This window comes from Pseudorca crassidens, chromosome 11 (assembly GCF_039906515.1).
Source record: "Pseudorca crassidens isolate mPseCra1 chromosome 11, mPseCra1.hap1, whole genome shotgun sequence".
Classification (NCBI taxonomy): Eukaryota; Metazoa; Chordata; class Mammalia; order Artiodactyla; family Delphinidae; genus Pseudorca; species Pseudorca crassidens.
The window spans coordinates 10512518-10540395 of NC_090306.1; the positions used below are offsets into that span (position 1 = coordinate 10512518).

General features: G+C 45.6%; 1 protein-coding gene and 1 pseudogene across 1 annotated transcript in view; one reads left to right on the forward strand and one right to left on the reverse strand.

Moving 5' to 3' along the window:
* The window catches only part of GRIN2B (glutamate ionotropic receptor NMDA type subunit 2B), a 581922-nt gene that overhangs the window by 62551 nt on the left and 491493 nt on the right, over positions 1-27878 (reverse strand). Inside the window, exons 10-13 of the mRNA XM_067695747.1 lie at positions 6638-6840; positions 5725-5896; positions 5091-5244; positions 2187-2312 (exon numbers count right to left, since the gene is read on the reverse strand). Of these exons, the coding sequence (XP_067551848.1) occupies positions 2187-2312; positions 5091-5244; positions 5725-5896; positions 6638-6840 (655 nt within the window). The remainder of the gene's footprint in view (positions 1-2186; positions 2313-5090; positions 5245-5724; positions 5897-6637; positions 6841-27878) is intronic.
* On the forward strand, positions 17631-18025 carry LOC137201658 (small ribosomal subunit protein uS8-like; annotated as a pseudogene).

Here is a 27878-nt window from a genome sequence, read left to right on the forward strand (position 1 = left end):
CTTTGGTAAAGTGAGTAATCGTAAGCCCTGGCTCTGATTTTTGTGTCTGAATTTTTGCCTCTTTGATTTTCTTTGCAGGGTCGGGGAGGGTGAACACTAGCTTTGGTTCTTGACATTGTCAACATGTGTGTGTACTCTCGTGCTTCTCGGACATTTCACTTGTTACTAATGCCCACCGGGATGGGGAGTAGTCATGGCTTTTGGATGACCCTTTGGCACAGGCAGGAAGTCCCTGACTATTCCGCATTGTGGAGGCATCCAAGTGTCCACCCCAGAAGGCACACCCCAAACAAGAAGGTAGGTCTACACCTGGAAATACCTCAGTGCAGGGGTGGCTCATAGCCTGGACGTGAATTCAACGGAAGCACGAGGGGAGCTTTGACAAAATACTGACACACCATCCCCAGAGATTCTTACTACACTGGGGTGAGGTGCGGTGGTTATTGTAACAGGCAGCCAAGGTAGAGAACCACTATTCTGAAACATACAAGGGTTCAAGTGCCGCTCTGGACTTAGTGAATCAGAACATTAGAATATGAGGTCTATGCATCTTTGTCTTTTAAGTGCCCTGTAGGTAATTCTTATGTGTAGCTGGGGTTAAGAATCTTTCCTCTTTGACACATAATTCCAGGATAGAGCTCACATGGTGGATGGGAGAAGACGCAGAGAAGGCATAATATTTCCTAATCCTGGTGCTCTCAGGAAGTTTTAGAAGAGATATCTATAAGGACCCCTTGGTCCCCTTCAGAAATCTAGTAAACTTTTCGTGAAGTCTCATAAATGCCTCAAACACATGGGTAGCCCTCACATCTCTGGACCTTCCTAGTCAGGAAGATGGACCACCCCCAAGAGTAGCTGTGGGTGAGAACTGTTATCTCCCAGCCATTTTATTTCAAATACCCAACTCCTCTACCTCCTGGCAGCGAGATGTAAGCCGGGGACACATGCTTTGGGGATCTTGTAGCTCAGAGGTTATCCTTGGGCTGTGGAGAGCTGTTTCAGCCACAACTACCCTGCATGTACCCTGGGGTAACCTGTGTTTTCTTACTCTTGATACATGTGTCTAATCTGCCTTGTTAGCACATCTGATCGGACAGACTGCTCGTAGCCTAAGGTTAGCAAAAGAGTTTCCTCTGACATGTTTATGTTACACGTTTCTGCTGCCAGCTTTGATCTCACTTGCTTAGGGGTGGAACTGGGCTTGGGGTCAGGCTTGAGGCAGGGAGGGGACATACAGATTCAAACTAACATCTAAATTGGGGTCTTTGTGTGTGTTTGCTTCTTGTTGTTTATTTGCTTTAATAATGGGAAATGATCAGAAAGTTTTGGAATCTACACAAGTTTTTGTTAAGGGGTCCAGTCACATAGTCTAGAAGATAGGTAATAACAGAAGAAAGATAAAAGTTTTCACATTCTTGCTCTACTAAGTTTGGGCTACTTAATAGAATGGCTACATGTGCATAAAACTTAAAAGACTAGAAGTATATATACCAATATATTAACAGACATTATTTCTTGCTGATAAACTTACGGGTGATTATTTTTAGTTTTATCTAATGCATTTGCAAATCTTTCATAAATTCCACAATAAACTTTAAAAGTCAGGATAAAGCTCCACTCTTTTCAAGTGAACAGATGAGTAGAATGTTACAAGTGTATCCGTCACTATTTTTTTTTTTTTTTGGTGGTACGCGGGCCTCTCACTGTCGTGGCCCCTCCCATTGCGGAGCACAGGCTCCAGATGTGCAGGCTCAGCGGCCATGGCTCACGGGCCCAGCCGCTCTGCGGCATGTGGGGTCTTCCCGGACCGGGGCACGAACCCGCGTCCCCTGCATCGGCAGGTGGACTCTCAACCACTGCGCCACCAGGGCAGCCCTCCGTCACTATTTTTAAGGTATATTACTTTCCTGTGAATTAGTCTTCTACTTACTTCTCAAGTTAAAGAACAATGGTAATCCCAATTGTCACTGTACATTTAGCAATTAATATTTTCTGAACACCAAGGTAAAATGAAAAACCATAGCACTGATTAGAAGCCCTTAATTGGGGTCTTTCTAACGAGTCACCAAGGTGGTGACCTTGAAGACTGAGGGTTAGGGCGGAGGCAGGCAGCAGATGAGGGGCACAGAGATTCCGAGCTGAGAGCTAGAGAAAGGCAGAAAGGCAATGGTTACAGCTGGCCTTACCTCTGCCATCGGCGAGGCACCTGTTGTAACCCACAGGGCTAAAGTACTCGAAGACGAAGACGGCCACGGCGGAGACGATGAGTAACATCACGAACATCATAACCCACACGTCGGCGCTGAAGGGCTCTGGGGAAGCAAAACATCGGCGCTCAGGGTTAACGCAGAGAACAAACAGGCCCCGATTGACTCGCGCATTCATTCACTCGCGCGACTCCTATCTTTGGGGAAGCAAGCGAAAGGTGTGTGCGCCCCTTCAGAAAGCCAGGGCCTGGCTTAGGGAGGAAGGAGTAAGAAGCTGTGTCTGAGCGTCTCCACTCCCCTGATGGGCGTGTCGGGGCTTGTTTTCGTTCAAACATATGAGAAGGACGGCCTCTTGCCCAGCCTTTCTGAGACTGTACAGATAGTTTCTGCCATGCCTGGACCAATATCTGGGTCTTTTGGAAAACAGTGGAACTAGAATAAGTACTAGACATGGATAAGTGAGTCGTGTTGGACTGGCTCTTGGTTTGCACGCCTATCTATATGCCACACCCCACAGCTGGACCTGGAAAAGTTTTCACCAATGCTTCCAAGCCTTGAGGCCAAGTTCATTCTCAACAAACTTGGTTACTCTTTGTGGCTTGAATTGGTTCAGTAATAATTAGGCACAATGAATAACTCCCTTGCCCCCTTGCTTCACTTCTCTTAAACTTTCCAGCCTGGATTTGCTTTTTCAACCTGGTTTGACGTGGTATATTTTATTAGACATCATTAGTGTAGGAGAATATGTCAATGTTAAAAAAAAAATCCATCCACATTAAATATCAGTGTCTACAACACTGGGAATTTAGCAAATGACAAGGGGACGTGATAATCAACAAAACAACCTCAATCTAGTCCCTATTTCCAGGTGACAAGGTTGATGGGACAAGAACAGGCAAGAGAGTAAGAATGTTCTACATATGCTTTCTTTAACTTTTTAAGATCATTTTTGCTGACTCTCTTCCAGTTGATCTAAATCTCTCTGGCTCAGACGTGTCTAGAAATTGAATACTGAATTCCAGGAGCCCTCTCTCTGGAGGCCTTTAAAAAGAGACAATCACTCTTCAGTCCCATAATACAAAGCTTCCTCAATTGTGCCTCAAAATAGCCTGGCCTTTTTAGCTGTCACATCACACTGTAAATTCAGAACTAAGTGAATTTACATGCTGTTTCCTCCACCTTCCAAATCATTAATAAAGATGAAACTGAAAAGGGAGGGAAATGGGCTGAAAATTAGAAAATATTGCCTTATTTTGAAACCTACTTTACTTCTGAACTCCCAAGGGAATTATAAAAGCCTGGTCACTTCATTAATTTGATATGGCACGCACCGACTGTGAAAGGCACAGAAATGCAAAACCTTGCGGTGGCAGCCAGAGATGCAAAGGTGGAAGGTACAACTCAAAGCCTCTGTACGGTGGAATAGAGACCCTCTCCTCCTTGGGTCTGATTGATTGAAATCCTACTCTGATCCCAGTCTGTCCAAGATTAGGAAATAACTGAGTAAACGCACTGTCTCTATGCTTCCCTTCCCCCCATTAAGCCCAGAGCAACTTTCGGTACACAAAATACAAAAAAATATTTGTGTTGGTCTATATAGTTTAGGAAGTACTTTCACCACCTAGTTTCTACTATCCTTTAATGGCCCTTTCATTATGGATGGTTACATCTATTTTACAGAGCAGTAAACTAAGACTTAAGAGGTCCCAGCCCTTTGTAAGTTCATACTCGGGAGGTGGCAGGGCCAGGTTATGGACAGAGGGCCTCTGAAGGCAAGTCTGTGCTCTTCCATTTTATATCACATCTTAGTCTCGGCCCCCTGCACTGTTTCCTGATTTTAGGAGTCGAGCTCTGAAATGCCCCCATGTGTACTAAAACACAGGCTGCAAGGGCAGCCACATCTGGGCTTTAATCCTGGATCTGCTCCTTCCTAGCTGAGAGACGGCTGGAAAATTGCATAACCTAGGATTCAGTTTCCTAAGCCATAAACTGGGTATTATGGTAGTGTCAATGAAGTAATATAATCAAAGTTTGTACAACGATGCCTGGGCCTTCACATAGTAAGTGTTCAAAAAAAAAAAAGTGTTGGTATCCTTTAGAGAGACTGTGACTGGTCCAAGGGCTTTCAGCTTGTTTATGACCAAACCAGCTTCCTATCTCCTAGCCCAGTGGCCTGTTTTCAAGGTGACATTTTATTTTCCAATCCCTTTGCTCTCACAGCCCCTGCCAAAAATATGGGGTTATGAGCTCACAAAAGACCTCATCTAATTGAAATCTTGGCCTCATCTCACCCAGTCTTATATCATACGGAAGGCTTTGACACATAAGTAATGCTGGAGAGCGAGGAACAGGTTCTGTGGGGAAGGATGGGGTCGGTGGGAGGGAGAATCGGAACAGCTTTACCTGGCAAAGCCTCCAAAAATTCACGTGAAAACAGAAAAACCTTTTTTTCTTTTTTGGTAGCACTGAGCTCCGCTCTTGAAGCTAATTTGAAACAAACAGGTATTTGAATGATATCCAGAATTAGACATCATTAAAGCAGGAAGCAGCTTCAGAGATCAGCTAGTTGAAATGCCTTCTTCTGTGGATGACGAGACTGGATCCCAGGATGGAGCAAGTTTGTTCAAGGTCAAATGCAGGAGTGAGACTCCAGTAGGACCCCTGGTTACCGGTCCTGTACTGTTTTCTTACCGGGTACCATGCCTTCCTATTTTTGAGGGTATTCTTCAGTTTTCATGCTGGAGAACGATCAATTCTGAGGTTCCCCAAAGTGAAATCCCTGGCTGAGGGAAGCTCCTGAAAAATCAGCTCCTGCACCTGTTCCTCCTTCCCTCTACCTGTCCCTGGGTCCATGTCCTTCACGCCTGCAAGCCCATCACTCACCTAAGAAGGCAGAAGGTGAGACGGTCCCATTGCTGCGTGACACCATGACACTGATGCCAGTCTCTATGAAGGGCACGGAGAAGTCGACCACCTCCGATCGCTCCTCGTTGATGGTCAGCGACCCCACTGCCATGTAGGCCCTCTTCATGACCACCTGGGGAGAAAGACGCAAGGCTCCAGTTAGGGCATCCAGGAAGGCAAGGGGCCACCATGCAGAAAATATTTGGGGCTCTACAGTGCTTTCCTTTGTAGAGTGGGAACAGTACATTTCATTTATAGCCTTCCTTCGGTATCTTCCCTCGGTATTGGTTCCTGGACCCGCCGTGGACACCAACACCTGAGGACGCTTAAGTCCCAAAGTCAGCCCTTCTTATCCGCGGATTCCACCAACTGGAGACTGTAGACACAGTTCAGGATCCACGGTTGGCTGAATCCACAGATGCAAAACCCACAGGTAAGGAGGGCCGACCATATATTCACTGAGAAAAATCTGCTCACAAGTGGACCACAGAGTTCAAACCCATGTTGTTCAAGAGTCAGCTGTACTATTTTACATTTTCTAAAATTTATAAAATGAGCGTTTTAAAAATATTTAAATGAAACACGGACATGGCCCTTAATTCCTGACACGTACCTCTCCAATCATACCATTCCAGGTTCCATTGATTTTCTTCCCATGCTTGCCATTGGTCACCAGATAAAGATCATAGGTGAACTTCACAGATTTAGAAATTTTCTTAAGGATGTCAATACAGAAGCCCTTGCAGCATTTTTTGATGTAACCTGGCTCCTCGTCTGTTTTATTTCTAACCAGGTAAAGAAACAAAAAACAAAAACGAGGCTTTTATACAAGAGGCAAAATATTACCCTTGCCAACCACAAAGCAGGCCCTCCTTCACAGCTCAGCACAAGTTATGTCAGGCCCGGGTGAGGACATAAATCAGACCACAGAACTGCCATAATCTCATCACCTCATCATACTGGACCATGTTTTCTCATACTTTTAAATGCTCCTTGGAAGTATAACATATATCAGGAAAGTGCACATATCCTAAGGGTTCAGCTGGATGAATTTTCATACACTGAACCCACCCATTTAACCAGAACCCAGATAAATTCAGATACAGAAGCGTTACCAGCACCTTGGAGGCCTCTTGTTCTCCCTTGCAGGCCCTTCCCACCCTCACCAAAAAGAACCATTATCCTGACTTCTATCAGCATAGATTAATATTATCTATTTCCAAAAATGGTTCTAAAGACATACTGGCCTCAGAAAACATCTTTCAACACCAATGTAAACTTAAATCTCCACGAACTTGAGGTCCCGGTCACTGAGACCTCGCGAGGCCCCAGAAACGATAACATAGTTAGCAGTAATTCTCCCGGGTCATGATCTGGACAGAACCAGATGCCAGACCACAGGGCTGCCAGAAACTCCACTGCTCAACTGTAACGAAATTCAGACATGGTGTCCAATTCGTTCTGTGCCTCGGATCCTAGCCGGGTGCTGACAGCTAGGGCAAATCTGACTTTCCCAGGCCACGTACTCAGAGATGATGCGCTTCTGACAGGGCACCGTGTTCCTCATGCAAGTTCCACTCAGGGGGTCCACGCTTTCCACAATGACGAATGGGGCCTCCTCCAGCGTTACGATGCTCAGATGGTCATCTTCCTGCTCTTCCGTCTCAGGACACATTCGGGGCCACACGTAGTACTTCATTTGCAGAGACTTGTCTTTCCACTTGCCCACCTGCACAGGGATAAACAAGGACTCAGGAACCACTGGCGGAGACAGAGCTGCTTCTCCTGGCCTCCCCTGGGAAGCTGTTAAACGAAGTCCAAAGATGCAGGCATTGTCCATAATAGAGACGAATCCTCCTCAGACCACACGCTCAGGATGAGACTTACTGTGTCCAAACCTAAGAAAGGTAGGCTCTTCACCTACCCACCCACTTACCAAACACGTGCCCGGCACCCTGCTAAACCTCGTGGCTTAAAGAAGCATCTTTCTGCCCTCCGTCAAGTTCACACTGAGTGAAGGAGTCAGAAACGTAAGCAAATGTTTACAGCACCGTGTGATAAGTGCTAAATCTGAAGCCTGTCCCAGTGCTGGGAGGAGGCCAGAGCCTCCTGCCTTGAGTGCCTGTTGGTGTTTTCTCCTCAGCTGTAACAGAGAGCAGGATGGTGAGAGCAGCAAATAGCTTTGGGAAGGTCAACAGAGTGACTGGAGCAAGTGAGCCGGAAGGATGTGCTCTGGCTTGTGCCAGAGGTCTAGTGGGAAGCCACAAGGAGGACTGGGTGGATCTGAACTGGAATAAAATGGTAAGTCAGGATGAAAGAATACAGCACAGCTTGGCTGGGGAAGGGAGTGTGGTCGAGGGGGTGATGGACGTCACAGGTCAGCGTGGATACGCACCTGCTGGGCTGGGTGGGCGCCCCGGGGGGGGATCAGATAGGTCTCTCTGTGAGCTGCTACACGTGGCCACATGGGCCGTGTGCCTCCACTTCACGGACTCCAGTGTGAAAGGCGGGTGCCCCTGGCATCATGCACATGGTGGCCCTGCTGCCAATCATCGGGAGAAATGTGTGGGTTCCATTGTTTTTTAAAAGAGCCCTTCGTTCCTGTTTTTATAATAGAATCTGCACGCCTTGTTGGTAGGTTCTTGCTCTCACTCTGCCATTGAGCTTATTGAAGAAAGAGGGAACGTCTTTTAACTTTCTATAACCAAACATCTTCAGTTATCACCAGGAATTATAGATGGCAAGTCCCTGCATGTTCTCTCCTCTATGCAGCAAAACAAATTAGTAGCACAGGTGAGGCACCAGGACTACGAAACGACTTAATTTATGAACTACGAAAACCAACAAGGAGCAACAAATGGGCAGTATGTCATGAATCTTCAAGCAAGTGGCTTCGATTTCCGTATTCATACAAAACCAAAGTTCACTCCTTTGCTACTGCTTTCGTCTACACCTAAGTCTCTACCTAGTGCCTCCCCTGGTGTGGTTTATACCTCCCCCCAACCTGTCTGGTAGGTGTTGCCTACTTTCATGCCCAAATTAGGCCTGTACAGCCACCACCTCTGTTCTCACGTGTCACTATAACACGGGCAGTGGCTCGGTGGCCTGGGCTCTTTGGTTTGGCATTAACCCTGATGCTTGTTTTCTTCCAAGCGTGTAGCCATATGTGACTTCTGTGTTTGGAATTATGCACTGAAGCAAACATCTGCTTCCCTTTACATGTATAGTCTCTTCCGTACTGTTGGTTCTGATTTTGGTACAAGTCTATTTTTCTTCATATTACTAAGACTACTCATTTCTAAAACAAAAATGTCCAAATAGCTTCCCAGCCATGTGGAGAGCTTAATGTCTTCTGCCTGTGATTTGGGGGAGGTGGGGCTTGGGGAAGGGAAGACCCAGCCGTGGGAGCCCATGACATTGGGTCATGTCCATCTCCAAGCGGCCCTAGTTTTTTCTGCATGTTCCCTTATGTGAAAAGGATTGGGAAGCCCTAAGGTACCTATTTTTATTTCTTTCACTGCTATCATGTTCCCCCAGTGTCCCTCTGAGTGTTTTTCTTTAATCCAAATGTATGCTCTTCCATCTTTACTGCTACTAGCTTAGCCCGGTCGTCCAGCAGCCCATCTTGGGATTACTGCAGGCAACTGCAAACTTCACATAAGGTTTCCCCTAGAGTGCACCGTGGACACTGCTGCCAGACGGCTCTTCTGAAAACATCATTTCATCATATAATTTCTATTCAAAAATGTCAACAACTTCCCACCACCCTCAGGACTGTGTCCAAACTTCTCACCTAGATGGTCAAGATTGGTGCACTGAGCCTCATCTACCCTGATACAGTTAACTTCACTATTTTGAAACATGCAGGCTTTATTAAAGTCGGAAAAGGAAGTTGTCGGTTTTGGAAGTTAACATAGGTTAATCAGGAACAGGTTTCAACAAGCTGGCTGTATTTTCTTTTCTGATAGTCTCACTGTATCTGTGAAACAAAAATGCTGCACACATAGCATGTTGGCAAAGTTTTTTCATGAAACTTGTGAACAAGAGGGGATATAATATAGATTCTTGTATACTTGATGGATTTGAAAGGAGTCTAAAATCCATATCCAAAAAAAAAAAAAAAAAAAGATTGTTTAACGAATTAATGCCAACACAGAAAAAGGTCTCTAGTGCCATGTCGGGGACGCTGTTTTTAGAAGTGGCCTGTGTAGTGCTTCAGAAAACAAAACAGAAGTCATGCTCACCAAACTGCAGGTAACCCAAACTAGAAAGGATAGAAGATACACTGCAGTGCAGAATCAAGGCTGGAAGCCGTATGAATTCACTGGAATAATGGACTGAACGAAATGGAATAAAATTCAACAGTATTTATACTTAACGTCTAGCACTTAGATTTTTTAAAAGCAACTGCACTATACTGAAAAGGAGATATTTCAAGGAACAGCAGTCTACACAAGCGATTGCAATGACAAATGGTATATTTACAAACTTACGGCGTCCAGCTCACTGAGGGAGGGGAGGGTATGCATGATCCCACCCTGCTCTGTGCTCATCATACCACAGCTGGAAAGCTTGGTTCTGATCCTATAATCCTATGATCAACTGATTTTTATTTACTCTCTCATCCTCATTTCCCCAGCAATAATCTGTTCGTGAGGTCTCCTCCAGCACTCATTCTTAACTTCCTGTCAAGATAGCTGGATCACATCCTTGCTTCACTTCGACGTAATGCAACCAACATCAACTGCACATCAGCTCTGTGCCAGGCGCTGGGCTGTGTGCTAGAGAAAACAATACCAGGCAACAGTTACTAAGGGCTTAGTGTGTGCTGAGCACCAAACACATCCAGGAATCTCATGCATCGTCAGAGTGAGCTTGTGAGATGAAGGCTGCTGTTGAACGTCTCACTTTGCAGGTGTGAACAGAGGGGTCTGATGACTTGCTCATGGTCTCAAGGTAAGCGAGCACAGTGTCTCAGATCTGAAGCTGACCAGTCTGGCTCCAGAGCTTGGGCTCCCACCCACCATCCTGCATTGCTTCTCGGGTAATAATGAAGGAGTAAGACACGGTCCCTGTCCTCCAAGGACAGTCCCCTGGGGAAACACACTGTCTATTGACAGTAATATCAAGTCAGGCTTTGGTAAGTACCCTAATAAAAGGTCTAAAAAATTACTCGGATTCAGAGTAGAAGTGACTATTTCTGAAAGGGTCAGGGAAAAGCTTGACTGGGACCCTTTTTTAAGCCGGGCCTTGAAATGGAAGTGATAGCTCAGTAGGTAAAGAGTGGTTTATCTGCTGAGGCAAGAGCAAAGTTGCAGAGTCCTGCAGCTGCCCCACGGAAAGACCAAGGATGGTCCTTCATGTGTGGAGGGAACTGTTCTAGCTTAGTTCTCTTCCTTAGAGACCTGCTCCCCGCTCCAGCCAGAAGATCTCTGTTACTCTTGACAGCCAGCTAGATGGTATAAATCTGTTCCCAACTCCTTGTTCAATGCATTCACGTTGGTAGTTTGAAACTGGTCGTGGGCACCATGAAATCAGGGCTGCCCCTGCCCACCCCTGCCCTCAGCAGTTAAACACTTACCAGCTCACCACTGCCCAGAATAACCAAATCATTCATTATTTCATGCTCTTTACTACCTCATTTAGTGACTTTTTAGATGTTTTGTCTCCTAAACGAAATTCTTTTTTTTTATTCATTTTTTTATCCTTTTAATATATGTGGGATAGTTTTTTGTTGTTGTTGTTGTTTTTGTTTTTGCCTCATCCCAAGGCATGTGGGATCTTAGTTCCCCGACCAGGGATCGAACCCACGCCCCCTGCATTGGGACCACAGAATCTTAACCCCTAGACCGCCAGGGGAGTCCTACCTAAACTAACTTCTGAATGTGTCTCTAAGTATTTCTGTGACTGCAGACAAATATCTATAATTCTCTGAGCCTCAGTGTCCACATCTGTAAAATAGGGAGTGATTGCTAGGTGTCTTCTACATAATTTCATGGTCTTTAGGACACAGGCTCCCTACTACATTTCCATCTGATGAGAGCCCAGTAACAAGGTGTTCTTAGTGGTTATTTCCTAAAGGGAGGGAAGTATCTGATCTGATTCTACAAAAGATTAGCTTGTCTTAAAGTCTTGATTCTTTTTTTCTTTGTTTCTTCAAGGATGATTACAGTGAGAAAGAAAGTTAACAAATGCCTTCAGGACTGAAAGGAGAAACAGGTTTGAAAAAAAGCCAACACAACTTTGCTATGAACATCAGATTTGCAATGCCACTACACAGTGCTTATGTTAAAGAATGTGTTTAGTTCCCACAAATTAATTACTTCAACTTCTTGTGAAGCAAGACAGTTAGAAATAAGTAAACAACTAAAATTAAATAAAATAGGGGCTATTTATGTGGAAGAACAAGGTATATTTCAAGCAATACTTCTTTTAAGAGGAAAAAAGTATGGTGAAAGTATTAAATATGGGAAAGTTTGTAAAAGTAAATAGAGAAAGAGAAGCCTGAGATTCCGAAAGGAAAAATCTTGAATTCTTTTCTAGGGTGTCTGAACTGGCGTTAGTATATCATATTGGATATGCAGAGTGGGAGGAAATGAGGTTAACAGGAAATATTTCAGAAAAAATTCAGTGAGAAAAACTGAATGAAAAATTTATAGTCGAGCATAAAACATGTTCAGGAGAAAGAAAAAAACCTTAAGAAAAAATGAAGAAAATGTCTGTAAAGCACTCTGAATTCCTCAGAGGAAAGCACTAAACAAACATCTCCAGAAGCACATTTAACAACATCTGTCTGTAAAAAATGCAGTTCCCTGCCACACTAAGATTTCAGAAGATCTCTTGAGACCTGAAATCATCTTTCTCAAGAAAAAAAAAAATCTCTGATTAGTTTTCTCAGGAAAACATGGAGTCATTTTGAGGGTTTCTGGTTGCTTCTCTCAGTACAAGCTGAACGCCTGTTCAGCTGGGGATTTCTCCTCAGAAGGAAGTCTACCTCACAAATCTACAGCGTGTCACTCCGTAAGCTTTCCCTTAGGAAAATTCTAGAACCAATCTGTGGTGATGGGAGACGTCAAAGTCTTCCTTCTGCTAACAGATTTCCTCCACCGCTGGCAGTGAAGCTGGCACCCAACAGCACGCTGGGACACACAGGGGCGGCACTCCTTCTGGAAGCCCCCGAATCTGTCCCCTTGGTGAGCGCGTCCTCGGGGAGAAGGAGAGGAGTCCAGGCAGGGCATGGCTACTGTGAAGGCCACCGTAGTCCTTGCCCAGAGAGCAGAGGGCATCGCTCTCCCCGGGCAGCCTCTCTCATCTGCAGGCAAAGTCATTTCTCAAGATGCTGGCATGAAAGCCCTTAAGTGAGTCTCTTTAGGCGTCAAGGGTTATTTTCCCCAAGTCAAAGCATTGTTGTTTCTTGCCGGAGATGACATCTGGCTCTAACGCTAAACACTTGCTGCTTATTTGACGCCTTCGTCTGACTGTTAGAATGCAAAACTGAAAACTACACGTAATTTCCCTGAGCAAGTCGAAGGGACCAGCAGTCTCTGCCAGGCAGCCCGGATCTGCACCCCATCCCGTCCCAAAGTGGTGTCCAGCAGGCCGCTGTCATGTGTGGGGCAGGCCCTGGGGCAGGCCTGAGACTCCTGAGAGAACAGAAATCAAGGAGAGCAGGGCACTCCTCTTTCTCCTCCCTCAAAGCTATACATCTTAGCTCTGAGGATTTTCAAAGGTTAAGTGTGTGATAACACTTCATTTTGTTCAACCTTTCTTTTTCTGCATCCATCCCTCCCCTCCATTCCTCATAAGCAAGTAAACATTCTGGTGTATGACCATCCATTCTCTACATTCATACAAAATACATCTGTGAGTATGTATGTATGAGTGTGTTTTTCCAAAGTCGGATGTGTATGTGTGAGTATGTATGTATGACACCAGGTCATAGTATGCATGTCTCCGCAAACGTGCTTTTCCCACTTAATTAGACATCGTGGGCTTCCTTCCAACTCAATAGATGGCAGACTTGAGTCCTTTTAATAGCTGCATAGTATTTCCTACTAATGAATGCATCCTAATTTATTCAGTCATATCCCTACTGATAAACATTTGGGATGTTCCCCCCAAATTTAACAAAAACACATACTACTGAATACATATCTTGGTATTTCCAAAGCATCAATTACCAATAATGAAAAAGTAGAACGAAAGGATATTTGTGTTTTCAAATGTGCTAGATGTTGCCAGACTACTTTGCCAAAGGTTTAGAGTGACTGAAATTCCCATCAGCAGAGCACGAGAATGCGCCCTGCTCGCGTTCTCACCAGCACTAGGTTGTTACCCCTATTAAGCGTTTGCCAATCTGAAGAATAAAAACTGGTGTCTAATTGCTCTAATTTTCATCTCCTTGACTCGCAGTAAACCAGAGCACCCTTGCACGGCTGTTAGCCATTTTGATTTCTTTGTTTTACCCTCCAGTCACACACTTCACCCATTTTCTGTTGAGTTGTCGGTCTTTCCTATCTACTTGTAGGGAGTTCCTGGTATAGTATGATAGTAACCCTTTATCTGTCAGATGTGCTTGAAATATTTTTCTACTCTAAGATTTGTCTTCTGACTGTTTTTGGTATTTTTTTATGCACAAGATTTTACTTTGACTCCTTTCTGTCAAAGTAAAACATGTCTCTTTTTATCCAGAACGCTTGATTACCCACCCTTACTTTAAAGAAAAGATCTATCCCACTCTCATAGCATTCCTTATTTTAATGTTTGGCAGTGTTATTTACAATACTAATTTAAACGTAGAGCTACGAATAAACACTAGAAAAACTAAGGTTATACAATGAAATGTGTGTGTTATAAACCTTGACAGTGGAAAATAAAATAGCATGTACTAAGAGTTAGGGAATGGGAAGAAGTATAAAAGTACTAAATTTGTTTTAAGTGTGTCTCTAGAGTATAGCATGCGGTTGGCTTTTGCTTTGTAAACCAACCTGAAAGTCTTTTTGTCTTAATACCTAAATTTTGCTCATTTACGTTAATTGATGTGGTGTATTTGGCTTTGTCTCTGTAATATTTTGGTCTTTACTATTTTTTATTTATTTATTTTTAAGGATAGTTGATTTACAATATCGTGTCCATTTTCAAGTGTACAGCTAAGTAAAACTCAGTTGGTTTTTCTTAGATTATATTCCATTATAGGTTATTGCAACATGTTGAATATAATTCCCTGTGCTATACAGTAAATCCTTGTTGCTTCTCTATTTTATGTAGAGTAGTCTGTATCTGTTAATCCCATACCCCTTATTTGTCCCTTCTTCCCTCCCTCTCCCCTTTGGTAACCATAAGTTTATCTTCTATGTCTTCTCGCAGTGTTCTGTGTTCTTCCTTTTTGCACGGAGCTTTGTCTATACTATGTGGGGTCGACGTGCAGCTTCGTTTTCTGGGCTGCACAGTCTTCTCTCCATCAGCCCCTCCCACGTTTCTCAAATGCTCTGCATCCTTCGTAGCCCTCCTCGGGCCTCAGCAACACCATGATGCTGTGCTTGTCCACTCCCAGCCAGAGAACAAGCTCTGTTTGATCTTCCGTAATCATTTTGTGGGTCAACTGCTCCCTTGGGCTATTACATTAAAATCTCTGTCTCTGTCTGTGAATGTGTCTTCAAGCACTCGAGGGCACAGACTATATTATTTACCTCTTTCTGTCCCTGTACTGGCTTGAAACAAGTGTGTTCTCAGTAAATTATTGACTGATGTGTCACTGGGGGACAAATACTTCATACCCTCAGAAAGCCTCCAGTGCTAGATATCGGTGCAGTGCTCTTCCACGGAAAGGCTGTAGCAGGTAAGGGCTGCCTCACATACTGCCTCTCTCAATTCTGCCTCTAGATTACAGAGTGCCCCGGGCGGACTCAGTTCCATGTGGATGGCTGTACGTACGATGGCACATCTGCTGTGCTCCTTCCCCTAATCGCGTGCACACTCGGTGATGTCTAGATTTGGAAAGTTAGTGTTTTGAAAAATGTGTTAGAAAATAATTTCCATATTCAAATTTGATCCCTGCTGCCTTGACCCTTTACTGCCTTGACACGTACTAAGCTGGGGACCGGGGCACACACGCCGAAGGGAGACCCTTGCAGCCACTCTTGCCTGGCACCTGAGTGGGTCTCCCAGCGGCACTGGGTGTCCGTTGTCATCTCAGGCCTCATCTTATCCCTGGCTGACCCCTGCCCCTCTGAGAGAGCCCGGGGCTCCCTGGGGGTTGTGCAGACCCACTGCTGCCACTGCCCATCGCCCCCTGTGTGGTCCCTGTTCTCCACGGTTCCTCCCTCCATCTCTCCTGCTCTGGAGAGTGAAGGAATGGAGAAGTGGCGAGCTGGGGTAGAATCTGGGGCCGGGAATGGAAGGTGCTGATTCCCTCGGCACCAGAGAACAGCTGTGGTCATCTCAGATAACACCACGAGCAGAGATGCGATAATATCAGAGTAACTGTGTGTATCCTGGGTCAGGCCCTGGGCCAGACACTTCACACAGAGTGATGGCATTCCGTTGTCACTAGCTCCCAAATAGGTGGGTACTGCGATGCCCACAGTAGAGGCAGAGAAACTGAGGCTCGCTGAGGGTCCAGGACGTCATCCCTGATCTGTTTGACTCTGGAAGCCCGTGTTTCTTGCACTGTGCCATGTGGCCAAGAGAATATTTCTGGCCTCTTGACTCCTTCCCTGCCGTGATCTGAGAGAAAAGCATCTGCTTCAGCTCCACAGCCCCCTCCAGTCACCTAAGCCTCCCAGAAGCTGGGACTCATGGTTGTGTCTGAAGACTTTACAGCAAGTGTCAACTGGAGTCCATGGGGGGCGGGGGGCACAGGCAGGATGGTAGCAGTAGGAGGCAGGGCACAGACAAGCTGTGTGACCTTTGTGAGTTATTTCACCTCTGGGCCTGGCATGCCGTGGTTTTATGCAAGCAGTATTTGCTATTTTTTCTCCTCCTGCTTCCCCTCCTGCTGTTACTGTTACTCCTACTACCAACAACAGCAACTCCTCAGCGTGCCTACTTTCCTCCCAGAACCAGCTCCAACTTCTCAAACTCTTAACTCGATCTGTTTCAAAATGTCAGACTAAACTCCATGCCATTCTTCCGGTTACATGCAATATTTTCATTCAGGCGCAAATAAAAACAGATCACGAGAGTAAAATTGCTACGACCCTTCAAGATTTACCAAAGGCCTTGAACCCAACGAATGCCACCCAGCCAGGTGATCCTCTCCCATAAACCCCTCCCTGGGGCAAGGTGGACAGTTTAGAAAGCGTAGTAATTCTTTTAGGTCAGAGCATATTGTAAATACTTTGCTCAACAGGCTCAACTAAGCTGAAAGATTCAACATGTTTTCCTGAAGTATCTGATGCCTTCCTGGCCCGAGGGTTTGAAACCTCCCAAGCCAATTCCCCATCCCTGGACAGCAACCCTCAGAGTCCATTCTGGGGCTCAGAGGGGCTCAGTTACTGAGAGTGGCGCCCCATCGACCTTGTCCTCTGATCCACTTTTTTCCAAAAAAGGCCCTCTTCTTGAACATCAAGACTGAGTCCTGGACCATCTCCTCTGGCACATGTGGGACCAGGCAGAGACCTCTGGAACTAAACAGCACCAAGTCATGTCCCACCTCCTCTGAGTCAACTTCCTCCTGTATCATGGGGCTCTAGAGGTGTGTGCAACAGGCCCAAGGCTTAGGTTGCTCCAGAAGCCAGCTCAGCAGGGCTGGGACGCTGACAGACTGACTTGACTGATGGATGCGGGTGGTGTTACAACCGGCTTCGGGGGACTGGCTACAGGCTTTAGTCACGGACATCACTCCTCATCAAGTTCCCTTGTCATGGCTACCTTTATTCTCTGATTGCAAACTGAAAGGACAGAGCGCGAGTGCACAGTGCCTGACGGTTCTGAATGTGACTTCCTGGATTTCAGCCCTGGCTTGGCAAAGTCTTCACTGGCATTTACATATGTGTGCATGACTGTAAGCAGGCGTGCACGTATGTATGTGTGCCTTCATACATTCACTCCCTCCACTACTTCATTCTAATTTGTCATCTTAGTTACATGCAGGGCCTTGAGTCAGAAAGGCCTAAATTGAGTCCTGGCTTTGGTTGTGTGTGACTCTGCAGGGGCTACCTAACCTTTTAAGTTCTGGGTTGTGGATAACTGCTCTTTTGTCTACCAACCAGCCATCCTCTGCCTGACCCCCTAACTCACTCTCTCCCCCACCCCCTTTGCTTAGCTCAGTCTCTTCTTTTGTGAACTGCCCCTTCCTCGATTCTAACCACACGGTCCTCTGAGAATGGCCATGTTATTAAATCTCCCAGTCCATCCTCTGACCCAGCTACAGCTGAGGGGCGGGCACCTGACTGGTTGGGTCAAATCCTTGGGATTTTGGGCCTTAGGAACAAAGAGCGTTAAGTCAGTCTTTCCCCAGTAGCACAAGCTATCATATGTAAAAATCAGAAGCTCTTTCCACCATCTTTCCGTGCTGCCATAGTGGTGCCCATGAATGTCCTGGCTGATGCTCTCAAGAGTGTCAACAATGCCGAAAGGAGAGGCAAGTGACAGTTTCTTATTAGGCCGTGCTCCAAAGTCACTGTCAGGTTCCTCACTCTGACGATGAAGCATGGTTACATTGGCAAATTTGAAATCACTGATGATCACAGGGTGGGGAAAATCGTTGTGAACCTCACAGGCAGGCCAAAGAAGTGTGGAGTGTCCAACTCTAGATTCGATGTGCAACTGAAAGTCTAGACAAATGGCAGAATAAACCGCTCCCATCCCATCAGTTTGGTTTCATTGTACTGATAACTTCATCTGGCATCATGGACCATGAAGAAGCAAGATGAAAACACACAGGAAGGAAAATCCTTGGATTCTTTTTCTAGGGATGTAGTACATACATGCAAATAAAATGCCTCAGAGAGAAAAAAAAAAAAAACCCGGAAGCTGTGGGCCACCATGCTTCACACCCTAGGAGAAAACTGGCCAATGGAGAGAGAAGAATGAAGCCAGTGGCCAGAGGAAAGCATGTACCAGTGACAGAGTGAGCAAGATACCTGAGAGCATCAGTGTTCTAGAGGCTCAGCCACGTTCCCATCGTGGGTTCTGGTCAGACAATCCAGTATCCTTGTAATAAATTTGCCTTTTGCTTAAGTTCATTCAAGTTGGATATTTATTCTTTATCACCGAAACGGTCCCCATAATGCACTGTTTATCTCATCTATAAATGGCAATAGATAGTAACTATAACTATATTTATGAGGTTTCGATGAGAATTAAATGAAATAATGTATCTAAAATGCTTTTGCAAAATGCCCGGAACTTGGTGAGCACTGAGTAAATGATGCTGGTGGCGGCTGGTGTTTATCACCAACTTTCTGTGAACATCTCAGGGGCCAGGAAGTAGGTCGCGTCACCAGTGACAGGCAGATCCCACTGCCATTCCTAACTAAGCACCCCCTGCATGGGATCAAGGAGAAGCAGGAGGCTTCCCCTCAGGTTCTCAGGTGCTGGGGTGTAGGCAGGGCCAATCAGCAGAGTTCCTGTTGTCAAGTCCCACAGTGACTTGTGGCTGCATCCCCTTCCAGCCCCCAGGCCTTGGGGAGGTGGGGAGGGGTTACTTGGACAATCACAGGGTCTGCACTTGCAGCCAATCTCACTTGGCAGGTCCAAAGTATACCAAAGTACCTTTTGCCCACTGGCCCGCATGCTAAACTCTGCTGCCAGGTCCCGTTATTTCCATTCCCTCCATCTCCTTTTCTACTCTCCATGGCCCCCTTCCACAAATCCTTTTCCGGGATTAAGAGCTTATAACCAGAAGGTTCTTATGAGATCCCTATAGAGAGGTTTCAAAAGCCAAGCAAGTGGTAGGGACAACATCTGAATCCAGACATTCTAATACCAGAGTCTTCGCTTTTTGCCACTCCTCTATGTTGCCTCAAATATTGGATAAGACACATAAGAACCGTATCAGGCATGTAGTAATAATGTTCAGTAAGTGGTACTGATCCAGAATAGCCCACCCGCCCTGTTCTCCTTAGGCAGCCCATGTGCCTCGGGCCCGCCATAGCATCAGATGTCCTAGAGGCCCAGAGCAGCAGCAGGACAAAAGACACTAAGTGGAAGCAGTGCCACCACCCCGAAAGCAGCAACTCGTTGTGCGAGACCTCTGGAAGCCAGAGGTGATTATACTGCTCTTCAAATGCTTTACTGAACCGCTCCCTGCTTGCTCTGCCCTTGGCCTCCTGATGAGTTTCATTACATCGTCTATCATGATCTTTCACTTAATTTTTTAAAATTTATTTATTATTTATTTATTTTTGGCTGCGTTGGGTCTTCATTGCTGTGCACGGGCTTTCTCTCGTTGCAGAGAGCGGGGACTACTCTTCGTTGTGGTGTGCGGGCTTCTCATTGCGGTGGCTTCTCCTGTTGCAGAGTATGGGCTCTAGGCACGCAGGCTTCAGTAGTTGCGTCGTGTGGGCTCAGAAGTTGTGGCTCGCGGGCTCTAGAGGGCAGGCTCAGTAGTTGTGGCGCACGGGCTTAGTTGCTCCGCGGCACGGGGGACCTTCCCAGACCAGGGCTCGAACCCGTGTCCCCTGTATTGGCAAGTGGATTCTTAACCACTGAGCCACCAGGGAAGTCCCTCTCTGAATTTTAAATGTGTTTAATATTTAAAGACAAGGTTATTTGAAAATATGCAAGAATCTACCCATAAATCTTAGATACATAAGGCTAGCACCTGTATCAAGTACATCTCAGGACACTAAGAAAAATGATGCAAATGTTGCACACTGAGTGAACCCACCAAACAAGCAAAATCGGGTTCTCGTGCAAATCTTCAGGAGCTAGAAAACATGCCCAGGACCGAAGCAGGACCTTATCAGGTGAGGTTGCGGAGAGCTGTTTTCAGCACTGCGGGGTGCTCACACATGAGAGCCAAAAGGAAAGTAATGGGAGGGATTCTGGAAAAGGAACATATTGCATAAGTGTAATGACAATGTTTCCCAGCCCACAAATCTGAATGTAAACTCTGATGATTATGAATGTGTTTTCAGGGACAATGAAGCAGCGGAGTTGTGAGGCATAAGGCTGTGAATATATATGAAAAGAAACAAGGCATGAACACTGATAAGGCACATCAAAATAACTGAGGCAATAAGGGAACACAAATAGAAGAGAGCAAAGTCATTGAAAATGCATTCAAGTTTAAAACGACTAGACCACAGATAAAAGAAAAAAATCGTGAAGATGTGTGTCCAAGAAGGTCCCTTGTAGAATTCATAGAACAGTGTGCTCACACCCCACTAAGGCCATGCAAAAGAGGAATAAATTCCTAATAAGAACACTCTAGACTGTCCAGGGTCTACCACCCCTCCTTAGCCAGAAAAGGTCCATTTTGTGGACAGGCATACACTTGTTAAGAATGTAGAAAGTAGTTTTTTGCCAGAATATTCTGGACTACGCTATCCCAAACTAGGATATCGAAAGTCATTCCTTTTCTCACCGAAGTGCCTTGCCCCAGCCTTGCAGGGTGGAAATGGCAGGAAAGGATCTCTGGCCTCCATTCTCAGATATTCTATCTCTTGCCTGGATTTCTGGATTACTCCTAGCTGGTCCCTGGCTCCCTCCAGTCTTATCTTCCTCCAGTTCATCCTCTTCTTGGCCCCAGATTTCTTAAAATACAGATCTGACCCCATCCCGACTCTTCTCAAAGCCTGTCAGTGCCTCCTCATTCACCTACAGAAAAGTACCCAACCTCCTTGGGAGAGGACACATTTGTTCCCCATACTTTCCCTTTATCTTTCCCGTTCCTATCCACCCTCCCTCCCTCTCCCTCTCCCTCTCTCTCTCTCTCTCTCTCTCTCTGTCTTTCTTGCCTTCCCGCTTTCTTTTTGGGTTATCTCTTCAGATTTCCTAGCCTTTCACTCTGATAAGAGCACACTACTCTCTTTCTTATCTAATGCCTCCACTCATGCTGTAATTCTCTATTTTAAACGCCTGCTCTTCTGGGTGAAGCCCACTCAACCTTCAGGATTCAGCTCATTTGGTATCAAGAAGCCTTTTCTCACCACACCCCCAGGCTGGGTTAAGGGGTTAGGTATCCCTCTTTGGTACTTCCCAAATGCCCTGTGCAAACCTCTGTCACTGAACTTCCATACGACACTATATTTAATTGCTTGCGTGTCTGGCCTGCTCCAGTAGACTATGAGTTCCTCAATGGCAGAGACTAAATATTATTTCTTTTTTCCCAAACGCTCAGCATAGAGAATGGTACCACAATGGGCACTCAGTATTACTAGGTTAGTTGAATAAAGGAATGAATGGGATTTCAAAAGGAGAATCTGCTCCTGGCAGCTAATAACGGCTAATGGTGATCCTACTACTAATACTGACTAATATTTTTTGAGCATTTTACTGTGTGTTAGGGACTATGCTAAGCAATGAACGTGGATTAGCAAATTTAATTCTCAGTATAGTCTTATAAGGTGGATATTCGTTTTTACACCCATTTACGGTAGTTTACTATATTAGTGGTACCCAATAAATCATATGTCTCAGTAGCCATGCCCTTGTGACTCGCTTTGACCAAAAAGGACAGCAAAAAAATGTGACACGTGTAGAGACTTGATGACTGACAGTGCAAAGGGCCTTGCCTTCTTGGCATGGTGGCTGACAGCTCTGAAAAAACTTGGGCCAGCCTCCCTGAGGATGAGCGAACCTGCAGAATAAGGTCCAGCTGATAGCCAGTAGCAGCAGTTAGACACACGAGTGAGGCCATTACGGATTACCCACCCTTGGTTGGGCCACCAGATGACTACATCAGGTGAGTGTTACCATGTGAGACCAACCGAAGGACCACCTAGCTTATCCCAACTCAAACTAGCCCAAAGAATAACGAGTAATAAAATGGTAGTTGTTTCAGGTCACTAGGTTTTGGGGTGCTTGTTACATAGTAGAGGTTAACTGAAGTATGTGTATCTCGGGAAAAGGCTAGAAGCAGAAGATAGAAGCAAGAAGCAAGACATATGGCGATAGAATTAAAAGACAAAATAGCACAAAGTCCTTTAGCCCACGTTAATATAAATAAGTACAGTGCTGACGTTAAGTCCTTCTTAATTGTAGTACTGTTGAAATAGTGCTAAACATAGAGATGGAAATCCTAGATCTCAGGCCCAGCCCTGCTCCCGACAAGTCCTGTGAATGTGACAGATCGCTTAACCTCTTGGACTCTGTTTCTTTATCAGCAATGTGGGAAGTTACATGTATATGTTTACAGGTATATTCTACTTCTGCTAATCTCACAGCGCTGGTAGAAGGATCCAATGTGTATAACAACTTGTCCAAATGTAAGTATTAATGTTGTTGAATTAGTTAATAACTTTGGTTCGCAACAATGACTAGCAATTTACCTGTGAACCAACATAAGCCGGTGGGACAGTGAGAGAAATCCTGAAGTTAAACAGTCATCATGTTTCCATGTATCAAATAATATTTCTCTACTAGGTATTTCAACACCTTTCATATCAGTGGTATCTTACCGTCTTCTTGTAGAAGGTGCTCTTGGGGTATCTCGTATAACTCTTTTCCTTTTCTCCCCAGTGTTTATAATCTAGTTTTACGTCATCCACTGAAGGCCAGGGGGATACCTGGTCTCAGGGCAAGAGCACAGGGCCAGGAGTGTGGACACTTGCTTGGCCTCTGGCTCTAACCAGCTGTGGGACCTTGGCCCTTACTTTCCTGAGCCTGATTCTCTATCTGTAAAATATGAGGGTAACAACATTTACCAAAAGTCCCCCAAAGGGGTTCAAGAGCGACAACTGGGATGATGTGTGCGGAAATGTCTTGAAACTATTCCCTGCACAAAGTCAAGGTGGTGTCAAGCAGACAATACCCTTGATGTTTAAAGGTATTCATTTATTTAGAGGTATTTAAATTGACGATATGCCAGACACTGGCCTAAGTGGTAGGTTTTGCAGGGGAAAAATGGGGAAACTGACCTTTTGAGATGCGAGGTCATTTGCCTGTGGTCACGTAATAATTAAAAAATGGCTGAACTGGATTCAAATCCTTGTCTGCCTCCCTCTACGGCTTGGGCAGCCTCCAAATGAAAACGCCTCAGCCCCCAGGAAAGCAGAATGATTGGCCAGGTTGTTTACATTCAATGGGGTCACCAGCTTGCGGCTAAAGAAACAGATGATGAAAAAAGTGCTGGGGGAGAAAAGGCCTGTGTACAAACACAGCTTAATTAATTAGGCAACTCAGACAAGGCAGAAGAGGCGGGTTTCCAGATGCCTGACATGGAGGATTAATTAGCAGAGAGGCACCAGTCCCCGGCCTTGATTTCTGTCCAAAGCACATGGTGGGATTAAATGACTAAATTGCCTCAGTGCCCCTCACCTAACTCAACTAAAGCCACTTGACTGGTTGTCATTGAGAATGACAACCGAACTGAAAAGGCTTCACCGACTAAAGCTTCAAGTGCCGTCCAGAAAATAAAGTAGTTTCCACTGTTTCTAATTCAAGTCACAAAGGGTCAGAATAAAATTAAAGTGAGGTTAGGTTGCACGCCACTAGCACTTGGAAATTCCACATCTGTACCTACTCAGGGAAATAAAATGGAAACCCTGTAATTCCTAGCAGGCAAAGCCACCAGCTTCACTGCCACTGTCTTCATGGTTGCAATGGAAGTGTGTTTGGGAAAAGCCAGAGCACACAGCCCACTGCTTCCATTTTCTCATTCATTTTGCTTATTTAAAGGATAAATGATTATTTAGGAGAGAGAGATTGACTGTACTCACCTGAGTTATGGTAACTATAAAGTACAACCATCCCTTGATCTCCACGGGGTACTGGTTCCAGGACTGTCCCCCCCACCCCCAAGGTACCAAAATCCAGGGATGCTCAGATGCTCAAGTCCCTTATATAAAATAACATAGTACAGTCAGCACTCATCCTCGGATACGGAAGGCCAACTGTATGTGTGAAATCTTTCGGGATCGTGACAAAATGGGGTTGGACCAGCCTAGGGGAATAAATGATATGGAGTCAATATTAAATGAAATGTGTACTGTTCCAGCTCTAGTGTGACTTTATGAGTCAAAGTGACTTTCCAGGAATGGGTCCCTTCTCTGCTTCCACAGTTAACGTTTCCTAGGGGTTCTAAAAGCGCTGCTAATTCGTTGTTTATGTGTCTGACAGTGAATTTCCATGTATTCTGCAGTTGTTTGGGACTTGTCCTCTGCCCAGTTAAGCAGAGGAAGTTAATGAGGTATGCAATGACTTCGTGCCACCCAGCAAACAGGATACAAAGTGTACAGGGAGAAGTCAGTGAAGGGTCAGGGCAAAGAGTCAAGGGAGGCTGGAGGGTTAGGTCTGGGCAGAGGGTGGAGGGGCAGAGAGGCCAGGCGAGACTCCACATTTGTGGCGGGGGGGGGGGGTGGGGAGCTAAACAAAGACACCTAGATCTGGACGTGGTCTAGACAGATTCAGTCATTTTTCAACCATGCTGTATATTAGAATCACCTGTAAAGCTATCAAAATGCTGATTCCTGGGTCCTGTCCCCACCCCCAGTCTTGGAATTGCAGGATGTAGTCTAAACAACAGTAGGATAAAAAAAATCTCCCCAGGTGATTCTCATGGGCAGCAGGATGGAGGACCACTCATCTATGGGGACCTCTTCATTTTACTAAAGGGGAAACAAGGGAAAAAATATGGGGAAGCAAAAGAGAGCGCCACTGGGGGCCAGTGGCGGAAGGTGACACTTCACTGAGTTGTCCTGGGCAGCTTCGCTCTGGCTTCAGGCGGAAGGAATTTCTCACGGCCCGGCATCCTTCACCCTGTCAGGCTGTCGCACTTGGGCCCATTTGCAGATTCTTCTGTTAACATGAAGTGAGGCTGAGGGGATTTAGACCAGTGGCGCTCAAAGTGTGGTCCCCACACCAGCCCCATCAGCATCACTTGGGAGCTTGTTAGAAATGCACGTCCCCAGGCTTCACTCCAGACCCTGTGAATCGGCAGCTGTGGGAGTAGGACCCAGAAATCTGGGTTTTAACACACCTGAGGCACGCTGAAGTTTGAGAACCACTGGTTTAGATCATTGTTTTTCAAACTTGGGTCTTTAGAGGCAGGAAGTAGAGTGGGCGGGGATGGTACTAAGGTTCATGAGGACACTGGCTGCTGCAACTGAGGATGAAGGATGGGGTTTTCTTCTTAGGAATCAAGGACCACAGGGTAAAATTCATCCCTGTCCACAATGAGGATTTTAATATTTACCATGTGTCCCCTGCCTGGCTACAGCTAACTGGTGGAAATAAAGTGCCTTTTCTTCCCTCGAAGAGATGTGAGGTCACACTGATACATCCCTGCTTTGATCAAGTTCCGTCTTTGCCTACGATAGGGGTTATTTCAGAACCCTACCTGGTCTTAACTTTAATATTTCTATTTCAGCTCTTGATTATGTCTCATAATAGATAAGAAAATTCACATAATAGTAAAAAAAAAAAAATCAACATTTTCTTTGCTTGCAGAACGTATTCACGACTCACACCCAGCGACACAAGCACCCACCCCCAAACCCTCCCCCACTTGTTTCTCATTCTCCCTTGGCTCTGGGCCCTTCTCGTCACTACCACACAGCTGTTGACAAGAGGACTATGCTGAGATGATGGAAGAGCCAGGTCACAGCAGATAATCCATTTATGTATAACCAAAAATGTGTGTCACACTTCGCTGACCATGTCAGTTCTGAGCTGCTATACATGCAGAAGAGATCCTTCATTCCCAAGATGGATTTCAAAGCCAAATGAAAAATGCATATGATTTGGCCATGTTCCTACTCATGTTTTAACGCATCCTAGAATAAAAGGTAGAGAGACGCTCTCTGACCAACAACTCTTTATTGACCACGTGGGCTGTGCTAGGCTCTGTGTGAGACTCCCTGCCGGGGACACAGAAGCCACTGACACGGACTCTGCTTTCCAGAAGCTGATAGTCGTGCCTCGGTATCCACTGGGAATTGGTTCCAGGACCAGCCAGGGATGCCATATCTATGGACGCTCAAGTCCCAGAGTTGGTCCTCTGTGTCTGTGGGTTCCACACCCACGGATTCAACCAACCCCAGTTGGTTGGATTCAATCCTGGTTGGATCTGAGGATGCAGAAGCCGTAGACACAGAAGGCGGACTGTATGATAAAATGGAGAAGAAAGAAATACACACACTGAAAACCGTCTTACAACATCTGGTGGATTGGCTGTGGTGGACTAACTGCTGTAACGAATAGTCTGTGAAATGTATTATAAGTCCAACACAATAGGATTTTATTTCAAGTTCACGTAACTGCACTGAGGTGGCCAGGGCAGCCTCCTCCACGTAGCTATTTGGGGACCCAGGCCAGTGGAGACGTCCACCTTCAACGCGAGGCTTTCAAGGTCCCCACGGAGGTGTTTCCATTCCAGCTAGACAGAGACGGGGGAGCATAGTTGAGCTTGTGTGGGAGGATTTTACGGCACCCATCACTTCTGCTCACGCCGCATTGTCTAGCCGTCAGTCATGTGGCCACACCTAATTGTAAGAGAAGCTGGAAAACAGAGTCCAGCTGTAAACCCCAAGACGAAGCACAAACACGTTTTGGCAAAAAGCTACAGCTTCTGCCATAGTAAGCATGGTTGGAGGGTGTGTGGGGCTCGGTGGGGAGGGAGATTGGCAATAGCTTTCTCTATATGTGGTGGTCTTGTTTGGTTGTTTCCCATTATCGAGTTTTACTTTTGTAATTTTTGAAGATCCCGTTATCTGTACTCATGGTTACTTCCTTGATCTTCCTAGAGCGCTAGGGAACACTAGACAGTACAGTCCACTCCAGGGATGAGTGTTATTGGGAGGAGAAACTGCGCAAGAGAGGGGTAGCAACATTCAAATGATGCTACTGTGACGTCTTTCTGTCTCTCCTTTTAGCCAGTAATTCACTGCCTAATGCCAATGCATGAAAACCACTTTAGTGTTGCACTTACCGGGAAGTGATGGATTTCATTCAGATGCCTGGGCCAAGAGAGGTCCAGTAAGGCAGGACACCGAACGAATGTTTGTTCTGGGGTCTGATGGGATATGAATGCTGAAAGGAGATTTAAAAATACAGAGTGTAGAGGAATATGAGAAAAAGGAATCTCTTCACATGGAGAAAAGCAGGATGGTGAGACAGTGCAGTACTAAAGAGGGACTGGAAATGGAGAGAGGGCCATTTGCATTTTTTCCTGTTTTCTACAAAGAAGGGAAATCAATAGACCCTCCTTAAGAGCTCTCTCTGGGCAAAGAACAGATACCTATCTCATTTCTCCCCCTCACTACCCTGCCAGCACTTTCCCAGACACCATTTTATTAGTTCAGGGTACTGGGAGGAACAGAGGAAGATGGAAAAGCAGCACACATCTGGACTTACAGCCCCCCTGCTGCTTGTCTGCAAAGATAATTATCTAATTGGAATTAACAGATACTCAGCGTCTGTTGGAAACAACAGACGTAAGTAGTCATCAAAAGGTTGAGTGTGAGCACAGAAGGATTGGCAAATATGTGAACCTGGCCTCTTTAACTCGGTGCCCTGAATCTAGCCGTCTGCTTGCTTTAAGTAAGATGTTCTGCTTCACGTAGACAGTTAGTGGCAAGGAGGAAAGGAGTATGTGTTAGAGGTCCCGTGCATTACGCTGGGAAAGGTATTTTACACCTCTGGCATTTGATGGTGGAAACA